We start from the raw sequence: 22,065 nt of genomic DNA, 5'->3' as shown, positions 1-22,065 counted from the left end.
AAGGTTTGAAGTCGACTCTTCGGATGTTTCTTTGGATTCTCTCACTTCATCTGCAGGCGTTTGATGAAAACATAACTTAAAATTACTGTTCTTCCTTTCAGTTCATTATACTTTCCTTGCCTTTCAGCAGGATCTCCAACAGAGCTTGAACGGGATCTTTTTAGTGTTACGATGTATATATTTTTCCAATTTTTAAACAATAATTTTAGTTAGGAAAACAGACAGTACAGGAAAGCAGAAGAAATTCATTCTTTATAGTTAATGCTCTGGATTGGGACTTTCTGGAATGATAACTTTGTTTTAGGATTTCCTTCCCACTCCCATTTTTTCACTGTAGCCTTTGGGAAAGTAGTTTAATTGTCCTGACATTTGGTCCTCAAAGTAGTGCTGCCAGATAAATCTTTTGAAGTATGCAAGGTTGACAAATAATTACTTATGGCCTGTGTGATAAGGCTACTTACACTGCCCCTCTGCGAACGTTTGTTTCCATGTAGGGTTTTCTAGTACTAGCAATAGTTAAAGACACTTAAAATTTCTTAACAACTTGGAAAATGCTAGTCATCATTCTTAAGCATAGGGAAGTTTGACTGTCCACGTTTCCTTGTGGAAAGGGAAATGGAATCAATTTCTGATAAGTGTTAGAAATGATAAGTTTTAAAAATGAGTGTTTTATTTCATACCTTCTTGTGTTCTAGTAAACCACTCAGCAAAGCCAGAGGCAATGGATTCAACAGTGACATCAGCAAAAGATGCTGAAGAAATCAAGARTGTTACATGTATAGAAGAACGAAGCAATGGCCTCAAAGCTGCCAAGGACACTTGCACTACAAATGGTAGTACTGCTGTAAGCAGTGAAACATCCGACTGGGGTTTGAATTCCAGCGTTCGAGCTAATGCTGAGGGCTCCTTGAATGATAGCAGCGATGGCAAAACAGAGAGCGCGGTTGCTGACGAGCTGACAAGTGTGAAGGAATCGGAGATTTCTTCAGAACCAGATAATAGGACGGTCTTGGAGAAGCAGCAAATCCAAGACAAGGTAACAAATGACTTGGACTTTGAGCTGTCTAGTGACAGTGAAAGTGAGGGTGGAGCGGATGCCAGGAAGTCATCCGCTTCTGTATCGGACAGTGACAATGAGGAAAAGAGAAGCTGGAAAAAATCAAAACAACCTCTGCAGGATGAAAATTTACAGCAAGGCGGTCGCACTGATGCGAGTGAGAAAAAGGATGGCCAGGTGAACCATTCTGAGGACACAAAATCTCTACCCGGTGAAAATGCCCACGACAAACCTGTTGATCTTGAAGCGCAAGAAGAGAGTGAGCAGGAAAGTCTCTGTGACTCAGGAAACGGGTGCACAGACAAGAAGGAAACTGAAACAGAGTCCCAGATCAGTGAGCAGTCTGGATTTACAATGGGCGAGTCCTTAGACCAGAGTATGGAGGAAGAGGAGGATGAGGATGATACAGATGACGATGACCATCTAATATACCTCGAAGAAATCCTTGTTCGGGTTCACACTGATTATTATACAAAGTATGATAAATACCTGAAAAAGGAGATTGAGGAGATTCCAGACATCAGAAAAATAGTGCCAGAACTGAAAAGTAAAGTGTTGGCCGATGTAACCATAATATTTAGTGGACTCTACCCAACAAATTTTCCCATYGAGAAAACACGGGAACACTACCATGCAACAGCCCTTGGAGCTAAAATAGTGAAGAACCTAGCACTAGGTGCTGATGACCCTGACAAAGCAACCCATCTCATTGCAGCAAGGACAGGTAGRTATATGAGTCTTAAGTTTTGCAAGCAACTTATTTTCCCCGGTTACGGTTTATTCTTGCCTTGAGCTGTGCGGCTTTTTGTTTAGTTGTATTTTATAAGCGACAAGCCTTAATGTAACTGAGGTGGAATTTAAATTAGAGGGGAGATTGTCCTAAAAGCCAATGAGAAGCTGGTTTATTTTTTTTTTTATTTAAAGGGTTTTCTACCCCTTTTTGTATCAAGGATGTTTTTTAATTGTTAAAAGTAGGACCCACTAAACTGTTGTAGTCCAGCATCTCTCACTTCTTGGTTAAAGAGCTGGTGATAATAAGTGTTTGAGAATCGAAACTTCAATGTTTGTAACACAGACAAATTTATGCTGGTCTTGCTATAAAGCTATAGTAACTTATCCCTTCCTGCTTTCACGGATATTTACCTGCAGTTCTTCAGTTTTACTTTGTATGGAATACAAAGAAATTATTTCRGAAGGCTAGAATTCGATGGTGTTGCCCGTGACTGTTTTGTGTGCAGGGCACCTGRTGGGTGTTGTGCCATGGTAGATGTCAGAGAGCTTAGCTGCACTCTTACATGTTGCATATTTCACAGAAATTTTTGGGTAGCTGTAATGGTTAGGAGTGTACCATTGTAATGGATAGTTGCCATTCCTTATTTCCACACCTATCGTTCTGAGTAGTGTTAAGGTTACTTGTGTCACTTGGTGGATTAAAACCTGTCAGTTTACCAGTTTTTGTTGTGCCAAAATAGCAGTAAGGCTGCATCTGTGCTAGACATCTGTGCTAGACTAGTGTAAACTCAGCTCTCCTTACAGTCATCTCAGTGGACAGTCTTAGTGATGAAAGGTGCACGGAGCCCTTCATTGCCTGCTGTAGCAAGAAGGCACTGCAACACTGATCTAGCCAAATCGTAGCGCAATAAAAGCAGTACTGACCAACCTACAGTGAACTAAAATTCTTATCAATTCTTTGGCTGTTGATAATATGCTGTTGGTAGTAAAGCATCATCTAAATTCAGATGAAATTGGGATAAGCTTCACAGAAAATCGTTTGGATTCTTATGTGGGAAGGTGTGATAGTTGAAATAGCAAATGTGAAGTGTTCAGGGTAGTAGAGGTATCTGTTTTGTACACTCACACTCTTGTGAAGTTACTGAATAGCTCTTTCTTTCAGAACTGCAATAATACCAATTTTATCATCCAAGATTTCTGTTTGTCATACGTAACTGGATGTGGTGGTTATCAGTATGACTTCTGTGCAGCTCTTCAGTCTTTGAAGTTTTAGATCCTAAAATGCTTCATTTCAGAGCTGCTTTGCCTCCAAGTATTCGTCTAGTTGATCTTTCARCAGGAAATGCAGCGATTCCAACCTTGTGAATGAGATTTGTTTCGTGATAGCTTGCCTTTTCTTAYAGCACAGAAAGAAGGATATGGCTATAGTGGGAAGACAAAAGCAATCTCTTAGTTTTAAGTGCCCAGCAGATTAAATTTCCTGGCTTTTCACAGTCTGTCTTGCACCATATGGTTCTTTAATGTCGATGTACGTGGGATGCATCTCTTCCATTGTGTAGTAAAACTGTAAGCGTAAATGTAATTCTTCCTCCACACACACATATCCACTTCTCAAGGAGAAGTTACTCAAAATTAGGATAAGTTATATAGTATGCAACAGTGAGAAGCAGTTGCTTGTTCCTGGGCTGTACAATTTTATTGTGGGCGCGCGTGTGCGTATAAATGTATAAATTCTATGTTCTACTTTTTAAGCAAATTCTTCACTGCCTGCCCATCCTCAATGAATCGCCCACTGTTTTAAGATATATTAATATGGACAATAGATTAACTTTAGGCTTTAATTATATTATACTTTTATAATATATAAATTTATTAATACTTTGCGTATTTTTGGTACATATATCACCATTAAAAATTAGAGGATGGATGCCTTTTTGTTGACTTTTTTCCAAGACCTGGAATCTCCGAGTTAAATAATTCGGGTATTGCACTTGATATTGGAAAATCTGTTTGAATGTGGACAACCACTTAAAGCTAGAGATCCCGAGTGGAAAGGAGCAGAATGGAACCCCTGTGCTTCCGGGGGACAGACCTTTCCTGGCCGYGTTGGGAAGCCGAAAGGAAGAACCGCCCTGGCCTCTTCCAAAAGCACTCCCTTAATTGGCCACGTTTTCAGCCTGAAGAGCAAGACTCTGGTCCTTTTATCACTACTAAGTAACTCTTTTCTTTTGTAATAGTGGCAATGGAGTAGTCTAGAGTCCTAATACATATGTGCTTCCCTTGCTGCTTTTGAAAGGTGCTGGTGGGCCACTTGTGGTGTGGGTTTGGTTTTGGTGGGGGAGGCTGGTGCAACTGAAGCTTTCCTTCTCCCCGCTCTCGTGTGGTGGTRGTGGTGGTGTGTCTCCTCGCTTCAGGAAGGCAACACAGCCCTTTGATCAAAGATTTTCAAGGGTGCAACTTGGGTGCTGTGACAGCAGCTGGTAGAATGATCAAGCTGTCAGYGTGGTTGTTCTCTCGTGTCAGGCAGCAGGTGACTTCTGCAGGTGTTTGAGTGCAGGTAAACCATGAAGTGTCACATCTCTGGCCCCGGTGGAAATCAGCTGAAGTATGTGAAGTATGTCCAGTTGCTGGTGAAAGGGAGAAAAGCAGGGAATATCTTAAATTTATTTGGAGGCTGTTGACTTGGCTCCTGTGGGAGGGCTGCACCATGTTGTTCCGTCCTGTCCCTCCCACCCTCCAGCTGTGACAAGGTATCCAGGTGGCAGCACTAACCACAGCAGAGCTAGGGCTCCCACCCACAAGCTCTTTTAGATGCTGACTGTGCATTAGTTGGCCTGTAGTGAACTACAGACTCTTAAAACTGCAGCAGGTGGAGGGGTAAATGCTGTTTCCTTTGGGGAAGAGGGCAGAGTATACCAGATGAAATAACGAAAGGAAGAAATCGATGTCAAGTCAGATAGAGGAGGATTTAGGACTTGAAGTGATTGGGGACAGTTCACCTAACTCTTGTAGGAGGAAACACTRAAGTCTATAGGGGTTTTTCTTAGCTTAATGCTGCTGAAGCGGAACTTCAGGATTTGACCGTAAAGCAGGAAGACTTGTTTAAAAAAAGGTATGAGGAGCAACAAACTTCTGGAAATGAGCTTTTCCAAAAAATACCTAGGAGCTAGTTGACGTTGCTGTAAAGATAGGTTGATTCTGATCCATTGGAACAGGGAGGCTACTTTTGCAATGAATCTTTTGGTTGCTTCTGTTGACGTTTGGGGTCATCGTGGTGTCACCTCAAGGCTGCAAGCTGGCCTCCTTTTTGGAGGGTCTCTGTGCTGAGCGTGCTTGGGTGTTCAGCTCACAGGACCGCCAGCCAGGCTGCCCGGGAGGCTCGGGATGTGGGCATCAATCCTCTGCCGCCCTGTCCGGCAGCTCCCGCCGCTGGGCTGTGCCGTGCGCTCATGTGAACGAGGTGTCACAGCACCGCTCCTTARTCCTCTTACCCATAAAGTTTAGGCCCCGTTTAACTAGGTTGCTTAAGTGCCTCGCGTACTTGGTGCTGTGGCTGAGACCACCTGCTGCAGTGAAACTGTGCGACCTGAGGAAGAGCTGCAGAAAGCAGTTGTGTTCAGTAGCAGAGTTGGTGAGCCCGACCTCAGCCTTTTCTGTGGTGGCTTCTGTCTGTGTTTGCTCATGGGATGTGGTGTTGGTTGATCAGTTTGTGTTGGCTTGGGTGTTATTTATTTTTTCTTTATGAGGGAGAATGGTCATGGTCTCAGGCTTTGTGTGTCTGGGCACAGTCAATAGTTTGGAGGGGTTTCTTATGCCGCAGTTAATACCATGTTACATTTTCCCTAAGAATCAAAAAGGTTTTGCTTGTTTGTTTTGCRCATGTGTTATAAAATCTGCATGTGTGATCATAAAATAATCTATGTGAGATGGTTGTTTGGCTGCACAGAACTTGCCATTAGCTCCARGGAACTTTGCAAGCTAACAGCTTCAGGTGCTGTGTTCCTTATAGAGAGGGACTAGATTTTAGGAAAAAAAGGGCTAAATTGTCTCCTCTTTTACTGATTGTAAATATTGAAACTAATGGTAATACTATGAACTCTTAGTTGTACCTGCGCAGAGGACAGGAATTAGACCTGTCCTCTGAGGGGGTCCTTAGGACCCTAGAGGACCTAAAGGACCTTAGAGCTTAGCTTCTTCCTATAAAAAGCACGTGTGCCTTTTTTAACTTTGTGGAAGAATTTTAGCCTAAAATTTGACAAGAGAGAAAGGTGATTGGAAGACAGTGCTGCAAACRAATAGTTTTAGAAAAACAGAATTTCTCTAGTTTTTACAGCCATCTGGATGCTTCCGTTCTTTGCTGCATTAGCAGTATTTTTATTTGGATAGATTAATAACTTCTGTCTTAAAAATGGCTGGACTACTGCACAGACTTAGTAAGATCTAAGGGTCTGCTTTCCTAGTTCCCGTTCAGGTTCCTCACAGTGCAGCTCAAAAGGAGCAGGGATGTCTTTAGTTGGTCAAACTACATGTTTTTACTAAACAGATGTAGCAAGAAATGGGATGACTCTTCAGGCTTTCAGAACAGAGCCTGCCTGCACGAAGCAAATAAAGGTTAAGCTCTCTGGGTGGTTGYGAGAGCCTTCTTGTGTCCGTTGGACACGGTGTTCCGGTCCGCTCCAGGTGTCTTTTCATTTTCAGGATGCTGTTGCTAGTTGTGACTGATGTTTTATTTGGCATCTACTACTAGCACAGGTGTGAGTGTCTAACTTCATATTGGATTTCTTTGTTTTGTTGCTTTTTTTCCTAAAACTTTYGTGCTTACAAACCTGCTCTCAACACCCTTTGCAAAATGGCTATTGTCTCATTTCTTCGTTCATATTATCATTTCTTCTTTTTTACCTTTCATCCAAATATTTTTAAATTCTCTTTAATCTTTTTTTCCCCCCCAATTCTCTTAATGTGATTCTCCTTTCTTCCCCCGTTTTCTCCAGGAACTTCTCATATGTGAATTAAATAGAACTTTGCACCAAACTGTTGCTAATATCAGGCATTTCCACAATTCCTAATAAACTTACCTAAAAAATAAAAAAAAAAAAAGTAAAAGCTTTCTATGGAAGCAGCCTCTGACAGCATAGGTGATGTTTCATGAARGTGCTCCAAGTTACTAATTGTTTCTGTAACTGAAGATTAATTAGAAAACAGAGATTTCTTGAATGAAAGGGAATGAACAGTCTGGGTGTGCTGACCTTCCAGAGGTGTCTGCGAGACTTCTGCTTTTTTGCCAGTTATAACCTCCTGAGCAGCAYATATGTGCTGGCATTAACATTACTGCAGTTGTAAGGTTAATTTTTCCAATGAGTTTTTGTTYGGCAGTGTTTGTATTCTTCACAACAGAGCTTAAAATGCAGCCTTTGTAAGTTGTTTGTGGCTTAGAGCTTCACTTTTAAGGACTCAATTATTCTTCATTAGATTCTATTCCTAATTTAACAGCTGTTGTTATTTACAAATATATTTGCATGGAGAGAGGTTTTAAGCTTTAACTCTTAGCACCTTAACTGCAAAATAGATTGATTTTACTGCTGAATGTGGAATGAGTGTGAGATGCCCAGCAGATCTTTAAGAAATGTTCTCTCATGGACTGAGATTTAGAAAGAACCTGCTTGCACAGGGAAAGCAAGTAGCCTATTGCTGTGGGACAGGGGCCTGTATTGAGGAAGCCAAGCAGGGAAACGGGAGCTCCCATGGCCTTGCGGAGGAGGGGGGTCCCCTTCCCTCTGCTTCATGTGCTGCAGCTGCTCCCATGTAAGCAGGGAGCTTCATCCCCCAGGAACTGCAGCTTATTCCTGTCCCCCAGCAGCTCCAGGGCCAGGCTTCATGTAGGGGGTAAATAGGGCTGCTAACCGGTGCTTCTAATGTGCAGAAATACAGAAAGTCAAGACCTTTAATTTTTGATTTAAAAAAAAAAAGTTGTTGTGTTGTTAAATGGCAGCCTTGCAGATTAAACTCCAGGGAATGTTGTTGAAACCATCGAATTAATTGCTGTCCTCTTGAGTTTAAATRTGTGACATAAATTACTGTGTCTGCTTCCTTGTCAGAATCATTCTGGTTTTTGGTTTTTTTCTATTGAGACTTCATTCTTGAAGGCACAAGAATAGACTAAAGATTCAAAAAGTTGTAGCTTTAAATGATAAATTCTAATAACCAAATTAATATTGAATGTTTTAATATTAATTAAAATAGAGTAAACTTTAATATTTTAAAAATATTCAACTGATTTCCTAGGCAAGTAGGTTAAGGTAGTCTGGACTGTTGGGCTGTTAAGTTGTGGTTTTATGTGAGTATCTGGAGCAGGAAAGCCCAGGGTTGCTGTATAGTGCTGGTGGGCCCTCCTTGAGTGGTACCATGTGAAACATTCTTTGCTTCCAGATCACAGAGCAAAATTTTTAACTTGGGGAAACACAAAGGTATTAAAGCAAGTTGTGCCTTCAGGTCCCAAAAGTCTCCTTTTGTTCCTCATTTCTAAACAGATGTTTTGCAGTGTTAGGTGTATTTAAATGCCATTCCACAAAGACGCAATGTCAACAAGGGGTGGTTCTTGCTGAGTGTTTTAAGCTGCAGTGTTTTGTTTTTTCTTGAGCRTTAATGATAGGGACGAAACAAAAAGGAAGCAAAGGAAGTGGAATGGCCTTCTGCCAGGAGGTCATCAATTCATACATATTCATATACTTTCCCCTTTTGCTTTTATCCGCTAGTGCTTCACTGACATTATGTAGTTTTGTCTCCTACCATTAAGCCCCTCTGCTGTTTCTCTTCAGTCAGTGCTGAAATAAATACCATAACTGATTTCAGGTWTTTTTTTGTGATACAATGTAAACACTATAGGTAGGTTTATGYTGCACATACACTGTGTCATATAGGCACAGTACTGTGCGAACACTTCTRTAGCAGTACTTGGACAGTGGGTTGTTCCTGGGAAGCAGCAGCACTGTGAGATGAGCTGCCCCTGCCGTGGGCTGCTTTCGCTCGCCGCCCTTGCCCGAGCAGCGTTTGCTCTCTGCTGGCTGCTTCCAGAAGGCAGATTTGAGATCCCCCCGTTGCTGCCTCATCGCTCTGCCGATGGTTCCATGTGCCCTTCACACCAGCCTGCTGCGGCTGTGTGCTGCCGAACAGAGCAGTCCTTGTTCCCCCTTGGCACTGAGTGATCCCATGTCTGCTCCGAGTTGGAGCGGCGGGAGAACTGGCTGCTGTGTGGTAGTGTCGCCTGYGGGCAGCAGCTCCCGTGCACGCACGTAGGAGCCATTGTATGGTGAGTTGGTATGGGAAGCACTAGCAGGGAGGAGCTGCTGCTTATTAGAGCCAAATGAATCTAAATGAAGATGCAATAAGAAAAAAACAAATTGTACTGCTGTTTGTTTAGCTAGCAGGAAAACATAGAGGCTTTCTGCTGGAATTGATTTCAGCAGAATTCCTTCTGGTACTAACAGTAAATACCTTCACCCAGCTTGAGACCGAGGACTTGACATGCCATGTAATGTCTCACTCTTTATCAGCTGGGTTTGTCTCATTGGGTGTGTTGGTGGGAGSGGTCTTCGTCTCTCTAAGATTCATCACAAAACTGATGTGCACCTAAAACTGCCTTTTCTGTGTCTGGGAACGCTGTAATGTTGTGCTTGGCTTCATAATAGGCACAGAAAAAGTAAGACAAGCTCAGGACTGCAAAGACCTCCATGTTGTAAATCCTGACTGGCTGTGGAGCTGCTTGGAGCGGTGGGACAAGGTTGAGGAACAGCTTTTTCCCTTGAAGGATGACTACAACAAAACACACAGGTAAATGGGGACTTAGAGGAATGGAGGATATAACAATCAAATACCTTGTTATTGCAGCTGGAAAATCAAAGTAACCAACAAGACAAGAATTCTGTGATGTTTGCAGATCTTTATGAAAGAGCCCCTCTGTTTTTATCTTTTCCTGTGCAACGTAAACTGAACACGGCCAAGGAGCTGAGAGGCAGCTCAGCAGCGAGCAGGGTTCGGTTTCCTAGGCAGCTGAGTTTGTTAGCAGTACTCATCAGAAGTGGCCCACCTCACCGCCCCAGGTAATGCACAAGGAATGCTCCCAAGGGGCAGGAGCATCATCCCTTCTGCCAAGTGAGGCTGAGCGGGAAGATACAGATACCCTTGCACAGCTGAAGTCTGTAGGATTTTTTGAGTCCTACAGTGAGGCAGTTGGAGAAACCTAGAGAAGCAAAAACAAAGTGGGGTGGAAGAGGAGCAAAATCTGGAAGCAAGTTATGGGGACAGAAAGAATAGTAAGAGAGCACATAGAGGTTTTAGGGTGCTAAGATAGAGAGTTTAAAGAAAAAGGGTGAAAAATGATGACAATAGGAGGACAGCACATAAAAATGAGAGTCAAGAATGACATGAACAAAAAGAAAGTCRAAGGCTGCTAAGAGCAGTCTGCTCTAGGAAGGGCAATGGCTAAAAACTCATKACAAGATAGTGTAGTTTCAGCTTTTACTTCTTGACTTGTTTTAGTAGATYTGCATAAAGCACTCTGCAAGCCTAGCAGAGGCTGTTTACTCCTAGGTTTGAACAGGGAGGTATGYAGTATGCTGGGTTTTCTGCATTTAAGTAATTAATATGTTGGTTACTGAGGGACTGAATAAGCTAGACGTTAGCTAAAGATTTGCTTTCTGCCTGCAAGRTGCTGTCCCTTGGAGAGCAAAATGAAACACAAGTGCACCAAAAGTAGAAACACCTGAAAATGAGATTGCTGATTGAATGGGGGAGTAGACAGACACCCAGCGTCCCTAAAAATTGGGAATAAATGGCATTCACTTAGGACCTGAGAACACTTTGTATTTTGAGGATTATATTTTTAAGTTTKGGGGTTTAAGGAAGTTTTGAATTGGTTGACTGTAAATGTTGATTCTTTAGCAATACTGTTTGAGAAGGGTAGTCCTTGAAAGCATATATGAAAAACTTCAGTTTTTATGATTTTATTTCTCTTTTTCTTTTTGTGGTCCTTTATCTAAAGTGCATAGTATGTCATATTGGTGACTTGTGCAGACTGATGTCTCAGTATTTTTATTGGCACTTCTAAAGCTGTGCTTTAAAATGATTTGGTATGCTAACAATTGAACTGGATGACTTCCTGATTAATACCATGTAATAATTTTCTGAGTTGTGCTGAAGAGCTAAGATCCTCAACAAAGGCATGCTTTTGTGCTAGTAGCATATATGCAGATTATCATGCTAACTATGATTAACTGTGTATTTGATACTCCAGAAGCAACTTCAGTAACTTTATATTTAAGGCTATTTTAAGATGTCTTTAATCATTTTTTTAAATGATGTTAATATGACATTTGCATTTTTCTGTTTTAAATTCAATGATATTTTCACGGTGGGGAAGAAGAGATGGGAAGATTTCCAGAGAAATYTTTTACTTTTTTCTTCCTCCCTACTTTTTCGTGTAGAGAAAAGAAATACCAGTCATCTGCCATGTGCGTTAAAGATAGTGCGTTTCARTTTATAAATCCCTTTTTTTCCGAACCTTACCCGACAGAGAGAACAGCCCTGCCACGTTTCCTGACGCTCACAGCGCCTTCCCGACGGCTCTGTTTCACCCGACGCCCATCCATCCCAAGTCGCAGCCGGGCCCCGAGGTGCGCCTGTACGACCCCACCACCGGCAAGCTGATCAGGAAGGGCTCGCCGCCGCCCGCGCACTCCCTGTACATCCAGTCCCCAGCTCCGCCCCTCACCTTGCCCGTCCACGGCGAACACTCGTCCTTCAGGTGCGTAAGGCCTAGCTAAGCAGCTCCTCAGTGGTGTTTCCAGATGTTGTGCTTTAAATTGAACTGCTGCTGGGTTTGCATTTGGTCAGGTTGTCATCTTGGCTTTAGATTTTTTTTTTCTATTTACTTTATAAAAATAAATTTGTAATATTCAGCCTAAGGAAATGACTAAAAGTGAGTAKGTAGGTTTAGTGAAATTAGTGACTTGAACTTCTAGGTTCTTTGTGCCACCGTTCAGGTCTGAGTTATTCTAGAGCACATAACAGACCGCACGCTATGTTTTCTCTTTTGGTGRTTTACACTCACCCCCAAGTGAGGCAGGCTAATGTTTCTTAAATCCAAATCCAACATATTATTTTCTTAAATGTATCTCGCAGTGTTTGGTTTTGTTTGTAAAGTTTTCCTTTTAATTACTTTTTCAGATGGGAGATTACTCCAGYGTTTTACTTTGAGGAGTATAAGCAGTGGGAGAAGAGAAATGTAGCTAATTGAGAGCTATTAAATAATGTAAAATTGAATACTACTTAGTAATTCTTAGATCACTAAATCAAGACGCTAAAGCAAGAGGAGCAGGTTTGCTTTCTGGGTGCGTGAAATCTCTCTCTAACATGCATTCAGAATTCACCATATAACAGATCTAGTTCTGAGGAATTGCGAAGGCTTTAGCAAATCTTGCAGACTCCAATGACAAAAAAGTAAGCATCCTGTTGTAGCTTATTTCATAATAAAATTCAGTTAGACTGTAGCAGCTATTACAAAGCATTTCGATCTCCCAAGCAAYGTGAAAACTGCAAAGCACAATTGTAAACGCACACAGTTTTCTACTTTTATCTCTTTGTTCCCTGTCAGTTTTATCACTTGTAAAAGTTTTGTGTGCATAGTCTGTCTTACTGTGTTTCTTCTGTATCTTGCTATTGCAGTTACTCCAATCTACTTGGACTTTTTAAAGGCTTTTTCTTATTTCAGCATTACTCTTTTTTCTTTTCCCTTCCAATCTCTTTAATATTTTCTCTTTTCATTTTTTTTAACTGTCTAAAATCTGTATTTTACTATGACATTTTAAATGAACAGGAAAAAAACTTTAAATAGCCAAGACGCAGGCTTTTTTTTTTTTTAAGAAAGGGAATTTGTCAAGAAATGGGGAGGGATGGGAAGACTGTGCATGTGTGATTGTCATTTGACTCTTCTAAAAGGCTTCACTGAGATAGTTCACATTCATATGAATGCATCATTCAATACTTTAGAAAGCATAGTTTTCAATGCCTGCATCATTCCATACTTCAGAAAGTGCAGTTTTCAATGCCTGTTCTTCCCTTTTTCTGTCAAAAAGTGATGAAAAATTATGTTGTCACCTAAATATATTTTTCTTTAATGTAGAGATCCTTCTTCATTTAATCCTTTTGTGGAAAAGTGGAAAAATATTYTTTAGCTGGCGCCTTAGTTCTAAGTTTCTCCAAGTTCCAGGCAGATTTGGGGAGTGGAGGGAGACTGTATCCCCCCCCGACACACACACTTCAGTTTTATTGAACTTATGCGKTTTTTTTTGCCTGTGAGTGTTCAGGATCACATGATTTAATCTAAGAAATTGGATCTTATTAGTAAATGTTCCAGCTTCACTACATAATGAAACAGAAGTCTTAAATTGGTTCCCTTTCTTACATTGGGTAATAATCTTTCTACTCTTTGCCTATTTATTTGTTTCAAGCGGTAAAATGACTGACCTGTAAACACTGTTTGCTAAATTGAAGCATATTTATAGTCCTCAGAGCAGTCCAGCTGTCTTTAAATTGGGTTGCTGTCTTGAAGAAAATATTGGTGAAGTCTATAAGGAAAGCAGCAACCAAAACCTGCTCTAAGTTCTGTACTGTATAGTTAGAGTGCAGAGCGTGAGGGCTGTTGAAGAAGTAACAAAGAAATGAATGTAAAGAGTATTTCTGTGCATGGGCTGAGAGTGAGTTGAGGCAGTTCTAACCCTAACATGGTGCTCGACTCAAGAATAACCTTAATGTAACAATTTCTTGGCAGAAGGCCATTTATTTTGTGGCCTGCAAGACCTTCTGCACGTATGTTCACCTCCTGCAGAAAGGTGGCAGTACCTGTGACAAAGTCATTGGATTTTGGCACTGGTGGATACAGCAGTTGACACTCGCAGCTGCCAAGCCCTTCATATAGGGCAGGGGAGAGGGGTGAAAGCTTTAGCCAGCACTTGTTATATACAAATTAACCAAAGTTTCAGCWTTTCAGTGTGCCAAGTCCTTTTGGATGCAAAATGAATACTGCCATATTAAAATCCAAAGCAATGTAGATAGAATCTCCTTTATTTTATTTAAAAGAATTTTYTTTTTCTRTCTTTCATTATGGGCACTTTTTTTGACAAAAGCCTGTCTGCAAATGTTGTAGGTATTTTAAAATAACTATCTCAAATCTTTATAGTATACCTTATTAAACAAGATTACAATAATATCTCCAATTGCTCTTGTGGATGACTAGTCAAAATGTTCTTTTTCTGGCGAAAGCATGCAGTGATGTGTTAATTTCTAAAACAAACAAGCAAAAACCCTTTATCTACATTTCAGACAACRATCAACAAACTTGCACTACCATGGGAAGAAACCACTGAAGAAATAGTAGCAATGATGTTGGGACTTGCTGTAAGAGCAGACCTTCTTGTGCTTAGAGCATAAGCTGCCACGAGATGCGTTGCTGAAAAGAGCTTCATATTTTGAGTAGAATAAAAGTCTGTGTCAGTTCTCCATTCATGTTGGGTTTCATTTCACGTTGGGTTCAGTGTTTTTTGCTTTGAAGATGRCTTCAGGAGAGCAACTAATTTAGCAAATGATAGAACTGAAGTATCTACACACGGTTTGAAGCTGAACTATCACCAGTAAATTGCAGATGGTTCTGTTTTGGTCAGCTTTTTGTGACCAGGTTTTGATCTTGTACTTGAACCCRTGAGGCTTCTAGGAATGGTTGCTTTTGGTTTGGGAATTACAGTCTAAATGGGTGATAGTTCATGAAATGCAGTATTTGAGCGTTGTCCAGGAGAAGCCACGCAAATAGTGTCTTGTAAAAGAATAAAGGCAAAATGGTTTTGCAGGTTCAGTTTTAGTGAATGCTATTCATTCAATAAGACATGAGGCAAAGTTGAGCAAATGGTTATAATGTACATGTAAGAAGCTAAAAGAAGCATTCTGGCTTTAGATAATATTGAGAGGAATCAGTAGATAATATCGAGAGGCATCAGTAGTTGCAACAGGCGGCTCAAGATACTGGTGTCTGAAAATTCTTTGAGATTCTTGCTAATGAATGTCACTTGTATAATTCCAAATCTTAATTTACATGCTCAGTATWACACTTTCTGCTTAACATTTTCAAATTTGACTACAAAAACCCCAAAGTACCAGTCCCAAGTGCTTGCTGGACCTCCAGATGCTCCTCAGCCTCCCATGGTGGCAAAGCTAGTGCAGTTGTCGCCCTTGCCCTGTGGCAGAGCAAGCAGCATGCCCGGCGCTCCCAGCCTTCATCCCCAGCCCGGGTGGATCCGGTCCCCTGAAAAGGCAGGCACGCGTGGGGCTGGCGAGTGCCCCCAAACTGCACAGGTCACCCGTGAGCRCCCGAAAGGGCCCCAGGAGGCTCTGCCGCCCGGCAGGGCCGCTCGACGGCCGCCTCGCGTGTCCTTTACGCTGCCATCGGTGTAACGAGCAGTTCGAAACACCTCTCTGGTAAAATAAAAATGTTGGCTAACAAACATCACAGGAGTCTTTGGTTTTTATTTTTCTGTTACTTCGGTATTCTTCGAGGAGTCCCAATACTTCTAAACCAGTAGTAGTTGGAAAATACTGGGGGAAAATCTGCCGATAGTCTTAAGTATACAAATACAGTTATTTTTAATAAAGCATGTRTGTCTCTATAATCATAGAAGCAGTGTGTGCAACAAGGACACCTCTCCATCTAAACTTAACTTTTACTGCTGGTGGAGTCTTCAGCTTAACTTGAATTKCCTCAGGTCACTGCTTCAGAATGCAGAACTTCACAGCTGTGCCCGCTATTCAAYAGTGTTGGAATTAAACTGTCGATGCAGTTTGCGTTTGATTATGATGGAAAATAATCCCTGCCTTTGCTATAACTTAAATGAAAACTTAAATTACTCTTCCTGCAGTATTCAAAATAAGAGTATAAATACAACTTCACAGAAACTGTAAAAAGTTCTCACTGTCATCAGTATGATATGTTTTTTAAAAAAATACACATTTTCGTCTAAAAATCTACTTAGCTTCCTGCTATATATAATGTAGGTGTAAAATTCTTGACRTGGTCAAACTTGTCATTTTTTTATGCAGTAGTGTAAGATCCTTTTACCTTGTGTGTTATCATTCTGTGTTTTACTAAATTTAAATCACTGTCTCTTGGCTAGGATATTGACAAGTCATGAAAATAGAGTAATTAAAGATGCCTATAGAAAATACAGTGTAATACTGTAATTTTTCCTCTTGTAAGTGTGAAAATTATTGTCAGCAAGTGATGTAGCAGAAAAAGAATTTTAAAACTGTGAAATGGAAAAGCATTTGAATGAAAGGGGGAAAAAAGGTTGTGATTTAAAAGAAATAATACGTAATTATATAATGGAAAAATAAGTTTGGTTAATTTATTTTTACTACATTTAATTTGTTTTTTGGCTCCATAGAAAGTCCTAGCACACAGAAATGATAAAAGTGCACTGTTTCTGCTACACTGCAAARTATTGGTGAGCTGACAGGTATATCTTCCATTGCATATAGCATGACTTTATTTTTTTCCGCTAATGTGAGTTCCCCCTCTTTCCTCGCCCTCCATTTGAAAAATGAATTCCTGTCTCTTAGATGTATATATGGGATCTGAGAGTGTGGATGTATGTTCACGAAATAGGATTCCTCAAGAAAGGCCAATTGACAACTTAATGTGGCTTGCAAATTACGTATTTAAAAACAGATGTAGGAAAAARTGGTGTCTAGATGGCCTTCTCAAGAAGCTTTTCAGTTTGCAGTAGGAGTAACAATTTACTAAGAACTTGCATGTGACTGGGCTTGCATGTTCTTAAAGAATCTGAAGTAGGTGGTTGATATTAGGTGGATGGGAGAGAAAGGACTTTCCCTGGAAGCTGCTGCTGGGGATGCCCACGCTTGGTGGGAAGGGGCTGTGCTGCTCTGAAGCTCTTGCAGCTGAGACCTCGCTGGCCCCTGCTGCATCTCCACCGCTGTCCAGAACGGCCTGGCTTCGTGGTGGCTCTCACCTCGTGGTTACAGCTTGAAACAGTGACTTGGGTCACTGTTGGTGATGACACCCCACGYACACCCTCATGGCTACCACGATAAAAGTGCCTTCTGTACCCCAGGGTTATTTACAGGCCCTGGGTGGTGCTGAGCTGCGTAACGTATCCCACGTGGCGGCGGTGCTTTGGGTGGGCATGGTTAGCTCTRCTGCAGAGCAATTCTGACTTAACCCTTGAGCTCTTCAAATAGGATATTAGAAGTATTTCACGGTGGAAATGTTACCCAGGAATAATAAGTTTCCTGATGCAGTTTTAGATATTGTCACTCTTTTCATTACTGTTTTCCAGCAGTTCCCTGGAAGTTGTTGTTATCTAATCCTTTCCAGTTAGTATTTTGCCATTGCTTTTTTGTATCTACATGTTCTGCTTAAATACAGTAATTAATGAGGTAATAAGATTAAGGTTTTTTTTAAAAAAGTACCATATCTGAATACAGTAGCCAGTTAGGGGTCTCTTCACATCTCTCTTCCAGGCTTAGCATCTAGGAAGAGACTGAAGATTGAGATTGTTGAAATGAGTTTTCTAGGCCTGCTGAAAAATCTTCTATTGTCTGAAGTTAAGAGTTGGGGAGAGAGGGAGATTGTGAATCTAAGGAACACGAGTATCACATCGGTCAAGAAACATTGATTAGAATACAAGAATTGTCATAAATGCTGAACTTGTCAAGTGACAAACTCCATTTGGGCACCAACTTTTGAAGTATTGTGGGAGAAGCACATCTGCMGCTGCTGAAGCTCTTGACTTCAAAAAAGATTTGATAGTTACTTGCAAGAATAATGGGAAGTCAGGAGAGTGAGTACCCAGCCAAAGGCAGAATAAAAATATAAGGCATCAGACGTGAAATAAAAGCAGGCATTGGGAGACCTGATCTTTGCTCTGTTGTTTGCTAAACACAGACTGTAACAGTATTAAGGAAAAGTGTATTCAGCTGTCATAAGCTGTGTGTAGAGTTTGTTTTCTAGACAAACTGTAAAAGAAGTAATTTTTTCTTATGCGGGACCCCTGAAATTTTTCAGAGTTGTTCAACCACATCAGCAGCAGATGTTTGAAGAAGAAGAAGAGTTACCAGCAAATGAGAACGAAGAGCAGCCAGGCCCGTCTAAGCGGAAACGCCAGCCAAGTATGTCTGAGACTATGCCCCTGTACACCCTATGTAAAGAGGATTTAGAGAGTATGGATAAAGAGGTGAGCGTGACTAACTGTGACAGAATTCTAACAAAATGATTGCTCGTTATGAATAACAGTTGTTAAGTAACTTACAGCTTTTTTAAAACTATAGCTTAACTTTTTATTAAGTTATGTGTATGTGAACTGACCTTGCGTGCCACCGCCCGAACTCAAAGTAAACGCTGTAGCTGGCTGAGTAAAATGGAGTCTCTAATGCAGTTATGCTCTGCAAAGTGAACTTGAGTTAAGGAATAGGAGTATTCCTGAATGTGAGTAGACAGAATTYGTGCAGGTGCAGATTTGTAAACCACATTTGTGGTTTGTTTAGGATTGTCAGGTGTTACTTCAAAGCTTTTATAATTTTTTAAGTTATTCTTTGAAGAATTTGGACCAAATCAGTGTCAGGATTGGAGAGAAGAGGTCTGGAAAAGTACATGATGCAAGCTGTAGAGAAAGATCAAAGGTRCATGATGCAAGCTGTGGAGAACAGACCAAAGAACTGAAGCAGAGTGTGGGTTCTCTACAGACAGTGCTGCTAAATCGTAGCTGTCGGGGCCCCGTGGTCTGTCTGTTACAGAAAAACCTGTACTCTTGTACAAACTATGTAACTTGAAGTTCATTGTAGACTGTCCTTTAGCTGCTTGTTTTTCACTTAGTCTAGTGTGTGCTTTTTAGAATGAACTACGTTCCTCTTTATAATTTTGTGGAAATATTTGAGGTAAAATTTGATGTTTCTGACACTGTTCCCTTTGCGATTACTTATATGCTGCTACAGCAACAGGTTTTCTTCCTGTTCTGTGGTGCAGACTTGCTAACTTAATGATAATTTATTTCTGTGCTTTTGTTTAAGTTGCATATTATGTTTTGAAACTAGGTTTCATGCAGTCCAGAATGAATACAGCCTGATTATTTTTCCTAGTGGATTTGTCTTGTGGTGCCTTTAGCTTTGGTTCCCAGAGTTTGTTCTGATGTTACAGCTGCCACCAAAAGGCCTCTCGCCCACTATTCCTTGTTCCCACTCCTCCCTTTACTGCAACGTCTGCCTTTCTGTGACCCTTGGGCAGCTGAACTAGCAGAAACTTGTTGCTTCTTCTTGGCATGGGGATGTGGTATGAGTTTGCTTGTTTGGGTCGAGGTGGCCATGTGTGGAATTTTCCATCCCTAAGGTRGCTTGCTCAGGGTCGAAGCATTAGCAGGGACACGCGGGAGCGGGCACAGCGGGTGCGGGATGGCAGGGGGTCACGGCCTCATGTGAGCAGCTCGCTCGGCCCTCGGAGCCGCCGCAGGCCGAGGGGACCGACGCGTGCGGCTGTGCCAGGGCGGCCCTCTGCCTGCTGCCCTGCCCCTAACGGTGGTTGTGTGAGGTTTGTGTGGGTGTTTATGGCATGCTTTACGGAGGAGCGGCGTGATGCAGCTGATAGATGGGGATTTCATCGCCTCCTGTCGGGAGCTCCTTGTGAGAGGAGAATCTGYGGTAATGTAATCTCTAAGCTATAACAATTTAACAAAACATTTAAGAGATCCTGCTGTCAGGGCTATTATCAAATAAGCAAAGCAAAAACGGTCTCTGTAAGCATTGCTTATCTGTGTTCAGTTGCTCTCATGCTGTGACTAGTTGGATTTCCACAGAAAGTCTCTTGTCTTGATCCCATTCCTCATAACTGCTCAAGGATAATGAGCCTTCCTGCAGTAGCCTCACCAGAACTTGCAAGACTTCTTCCTGCCACGAGGCTGCTCCTGATCTGCCCTCGTGATCCTGTGGCTGTGTAATCAGCTCATTGCACATAAATCTGGGGAAGAAGGCGGGGAGAGGAGCAGAAACCCTTCCCTATCCGTGGCACTGTGCTACAGCGTAAGCCAACCCGCACCCTAATTGCTGTGTTCCTGCCCTTGAGCTCTGGTGGGTAAACATRGATTTACATGGGAAGCCCCAAGTTAGAAAGTTGGTCTGTCTGGAAACGATCACTTGGTGTTTATTGTCATGACTATTGGTTCTCCAAAATAGCCCCTCACTGTAGCTGCACGAGTACTCGAGTTGGCAGYGAGCAGAGGGCAGAAAGAGCTGGGAACGTGCGGTGGAGGCAGAGCTGCAGCCTCTTTTAGACCTAAGCTGCATCCTCGCTATTTCTGCCTGTTTGAATGGGCTGGCAAATCCAGATCGTGCTTTTTTCTAGGTCAAAAAGAGTCTGCTTAGCTCCAGGAACTCCTGTTTTGGAGGGATTCTCCCCTCAATAAAATGAAGTAAAGAAGAAAAGGGTTCTATAGATACTCTTTCTGTGGACATAACTAGAAATAATAATTCTGTGGTGTATTTAACATCTGCAAGATTTTTTTGCATTTTCCTTGTCAAAAAAAGAAAAAGAAAAATCTCTGAAAAGGCCACACAGGTCCAAGCAATGCAGAATTTGCAGGTACTTTGCAAGTGGGGGAGTTTTGTTAGCAGATACAAGATGGAAGCCAATAAAAGACAATTTTGTTATGATTTCTTTGTAAATTTAAATTCTGTCCATCCTTAACATCCTTAAATACCTGCTTATGGCTTTTCTTAGTGAAAGAGCAATGGTCATTCACATATTGCATGTGGAAGAATTGSCTTTCATAGGTGCCTTTGATATCAAAGTTTGATTTTTATGTGGCTTATTCTTCTCCAATTATTTTAGCTATAGATGTGCTCCAGAAAAGAAATAAGGCAAAGGAAATTAATAGTAGGCYAGCTGTTGGGCTGCAGTTTATGATAACTTAGCCTTTGCATCTTACCAAACATCTGGGAGAGCAGCTCTGTGGTARTGTCTTTTCCCTCTGATATGAAGGTCTGCTTCAGCTTTAGGAATGCAGGAATGAAAGGGTAAAATAGTAGTGTTGCCCTTCGAAGGGAAATTACTGAGTCAGAATAAACGTGCTTATTCTCAGGACTTAAGTGTACTTACTGCAGCCTCGTAATGCTGCAGGCTCTCAGTTGGGAGAAAAAACTCCCCTTGCTTTTCCTGTGCTTGAGGGGCTGCCGCTGATGCCTGCTTATGTGTCTCTGCTACAGCGTGGCAAAGAGAAGTAGAGTTAAATGCACCAAGGGAAATCAGCCRGTGTGTAATATTTCTAAACCTGGACAGAGCTATTTCTAAATAAGTGATCGGATATATAAGCTGTAGAAAATAACTTCATAAAAAGTCTGTTAGTAATAGCTTGTATGCAGTATGCTGAAGTCTTTGTGATACGCTGCTGTTTCATCAAAGGGCAAGGGCTGAAGGCCACATTTAAGGAGGGTGTTTTTGACCACGGCTTAGCTGCTCGTCTCGCTGCTTGCTGTGGAGGTGCAGAGCTGCTGCCCGTGCGTGTTGGGTGCAGCCCTKGCAGGGAGGAGCTGTTGCTGCTGCTCCTCCGCAGCCTCGTGACGTTGCAGACCTGCCAGCCAGACACTGATGCACCGCACGGGTCGGCTCTGAACCTCTGCCAAAGCCCGGGGAGGTTAAGCCGGGGTACACATGGTCAAGTCTTCYGTGTCCGCAAAGAAGATTCATTAGCTAAGGCACCCTGTATGATGTAATGTCATACAGACCATGTAAAGACATACATGGCTTTCATTTGTAATTGATGATCTCAGTATAGGATGACCTATGGTTCTGCTTTTCCCAGTGGTTACGCATTGATCATCTTGTGCCTGTGCCTTGTGCCACATCCACGACAGGCTGGAGGTAAGGGCAGAAGCCAACGGGGCATTGGCATTTCCCTCTCTGTCACTGTTAACACTTATGGGTCAGAAGGGAAGCTGTCTTAAGCAGATACCCAGTGTGGGCCTCACTGGTGGGAAGGTCAGTAAGGAAACACTCCGGAGAGGTTTTGTTACGGTTTGCAGCACCTTCTCATCCAAGATGTCCTGGGATTACTCATGTCTTGGAACCTCTGTGCGCACACGGTCTACTGGTTGTACGATCCTTATGTTTTTATGTTTGGTATCCTGTTTTTGTCAAGGGGTTGTCAGTGGCATCTCTCAAGTGTCATCATTTC

The 22,065-nt window shown here is 41.8% G+C and overlaps 1 protein-coding gene across 1 annotated transcript in view; it reads left to right on the top strand.

The window, feature by feature from the left end:
* CTDP1 (CTD phosphatase subunit 1) overlaps positions 1-22,065 on the top strand; it is a 96,755-nt gene that overhangs the window by 26,611 nt on the left and 48,079 nt on the right. The window contains exons 8-11 of the mRNA XM_026034894.1: positions 696-1,781; positions 9,475-9,616; positions 11,358-11,588; positions 17,913-18,081. Coding sequence (XP_025890679.1) covers positions 696-1,781; positions 9,475-9,616; positions 11,358-11,588; positions 17,913-18,081 — 1,628 coding nt within the window. The remainder of the gene's footprint in view (positions 1-695; positions 1,782-9,474; positions 9,617-11,357; positions 11,589-17,912; positions 18,082-22,065) is intronic.

The sequence above is a fragment of the Nothoprocta perdicaria genome, unplaced genomic scaffold, assembly GCF_003342845.1.
Source record: "Nothoprocta perdicaria isolate Ctin4 unplaced genomic scaffold, notPer1 scaffold_151, whole genome shotgun sequence".
Classification (NCBI taxonomy): domain Eukaryota; kingdom Metazoa; phylum Chordata; class Aves; order Tinamiformes; family Tinamidae; genus Nothoprocta; species Nothoprocta perdicaria.
Note: the sequence above shows the minus strand (reverse complement) of the source record. Positions and strands in the feature narration are given on the sequence as shown.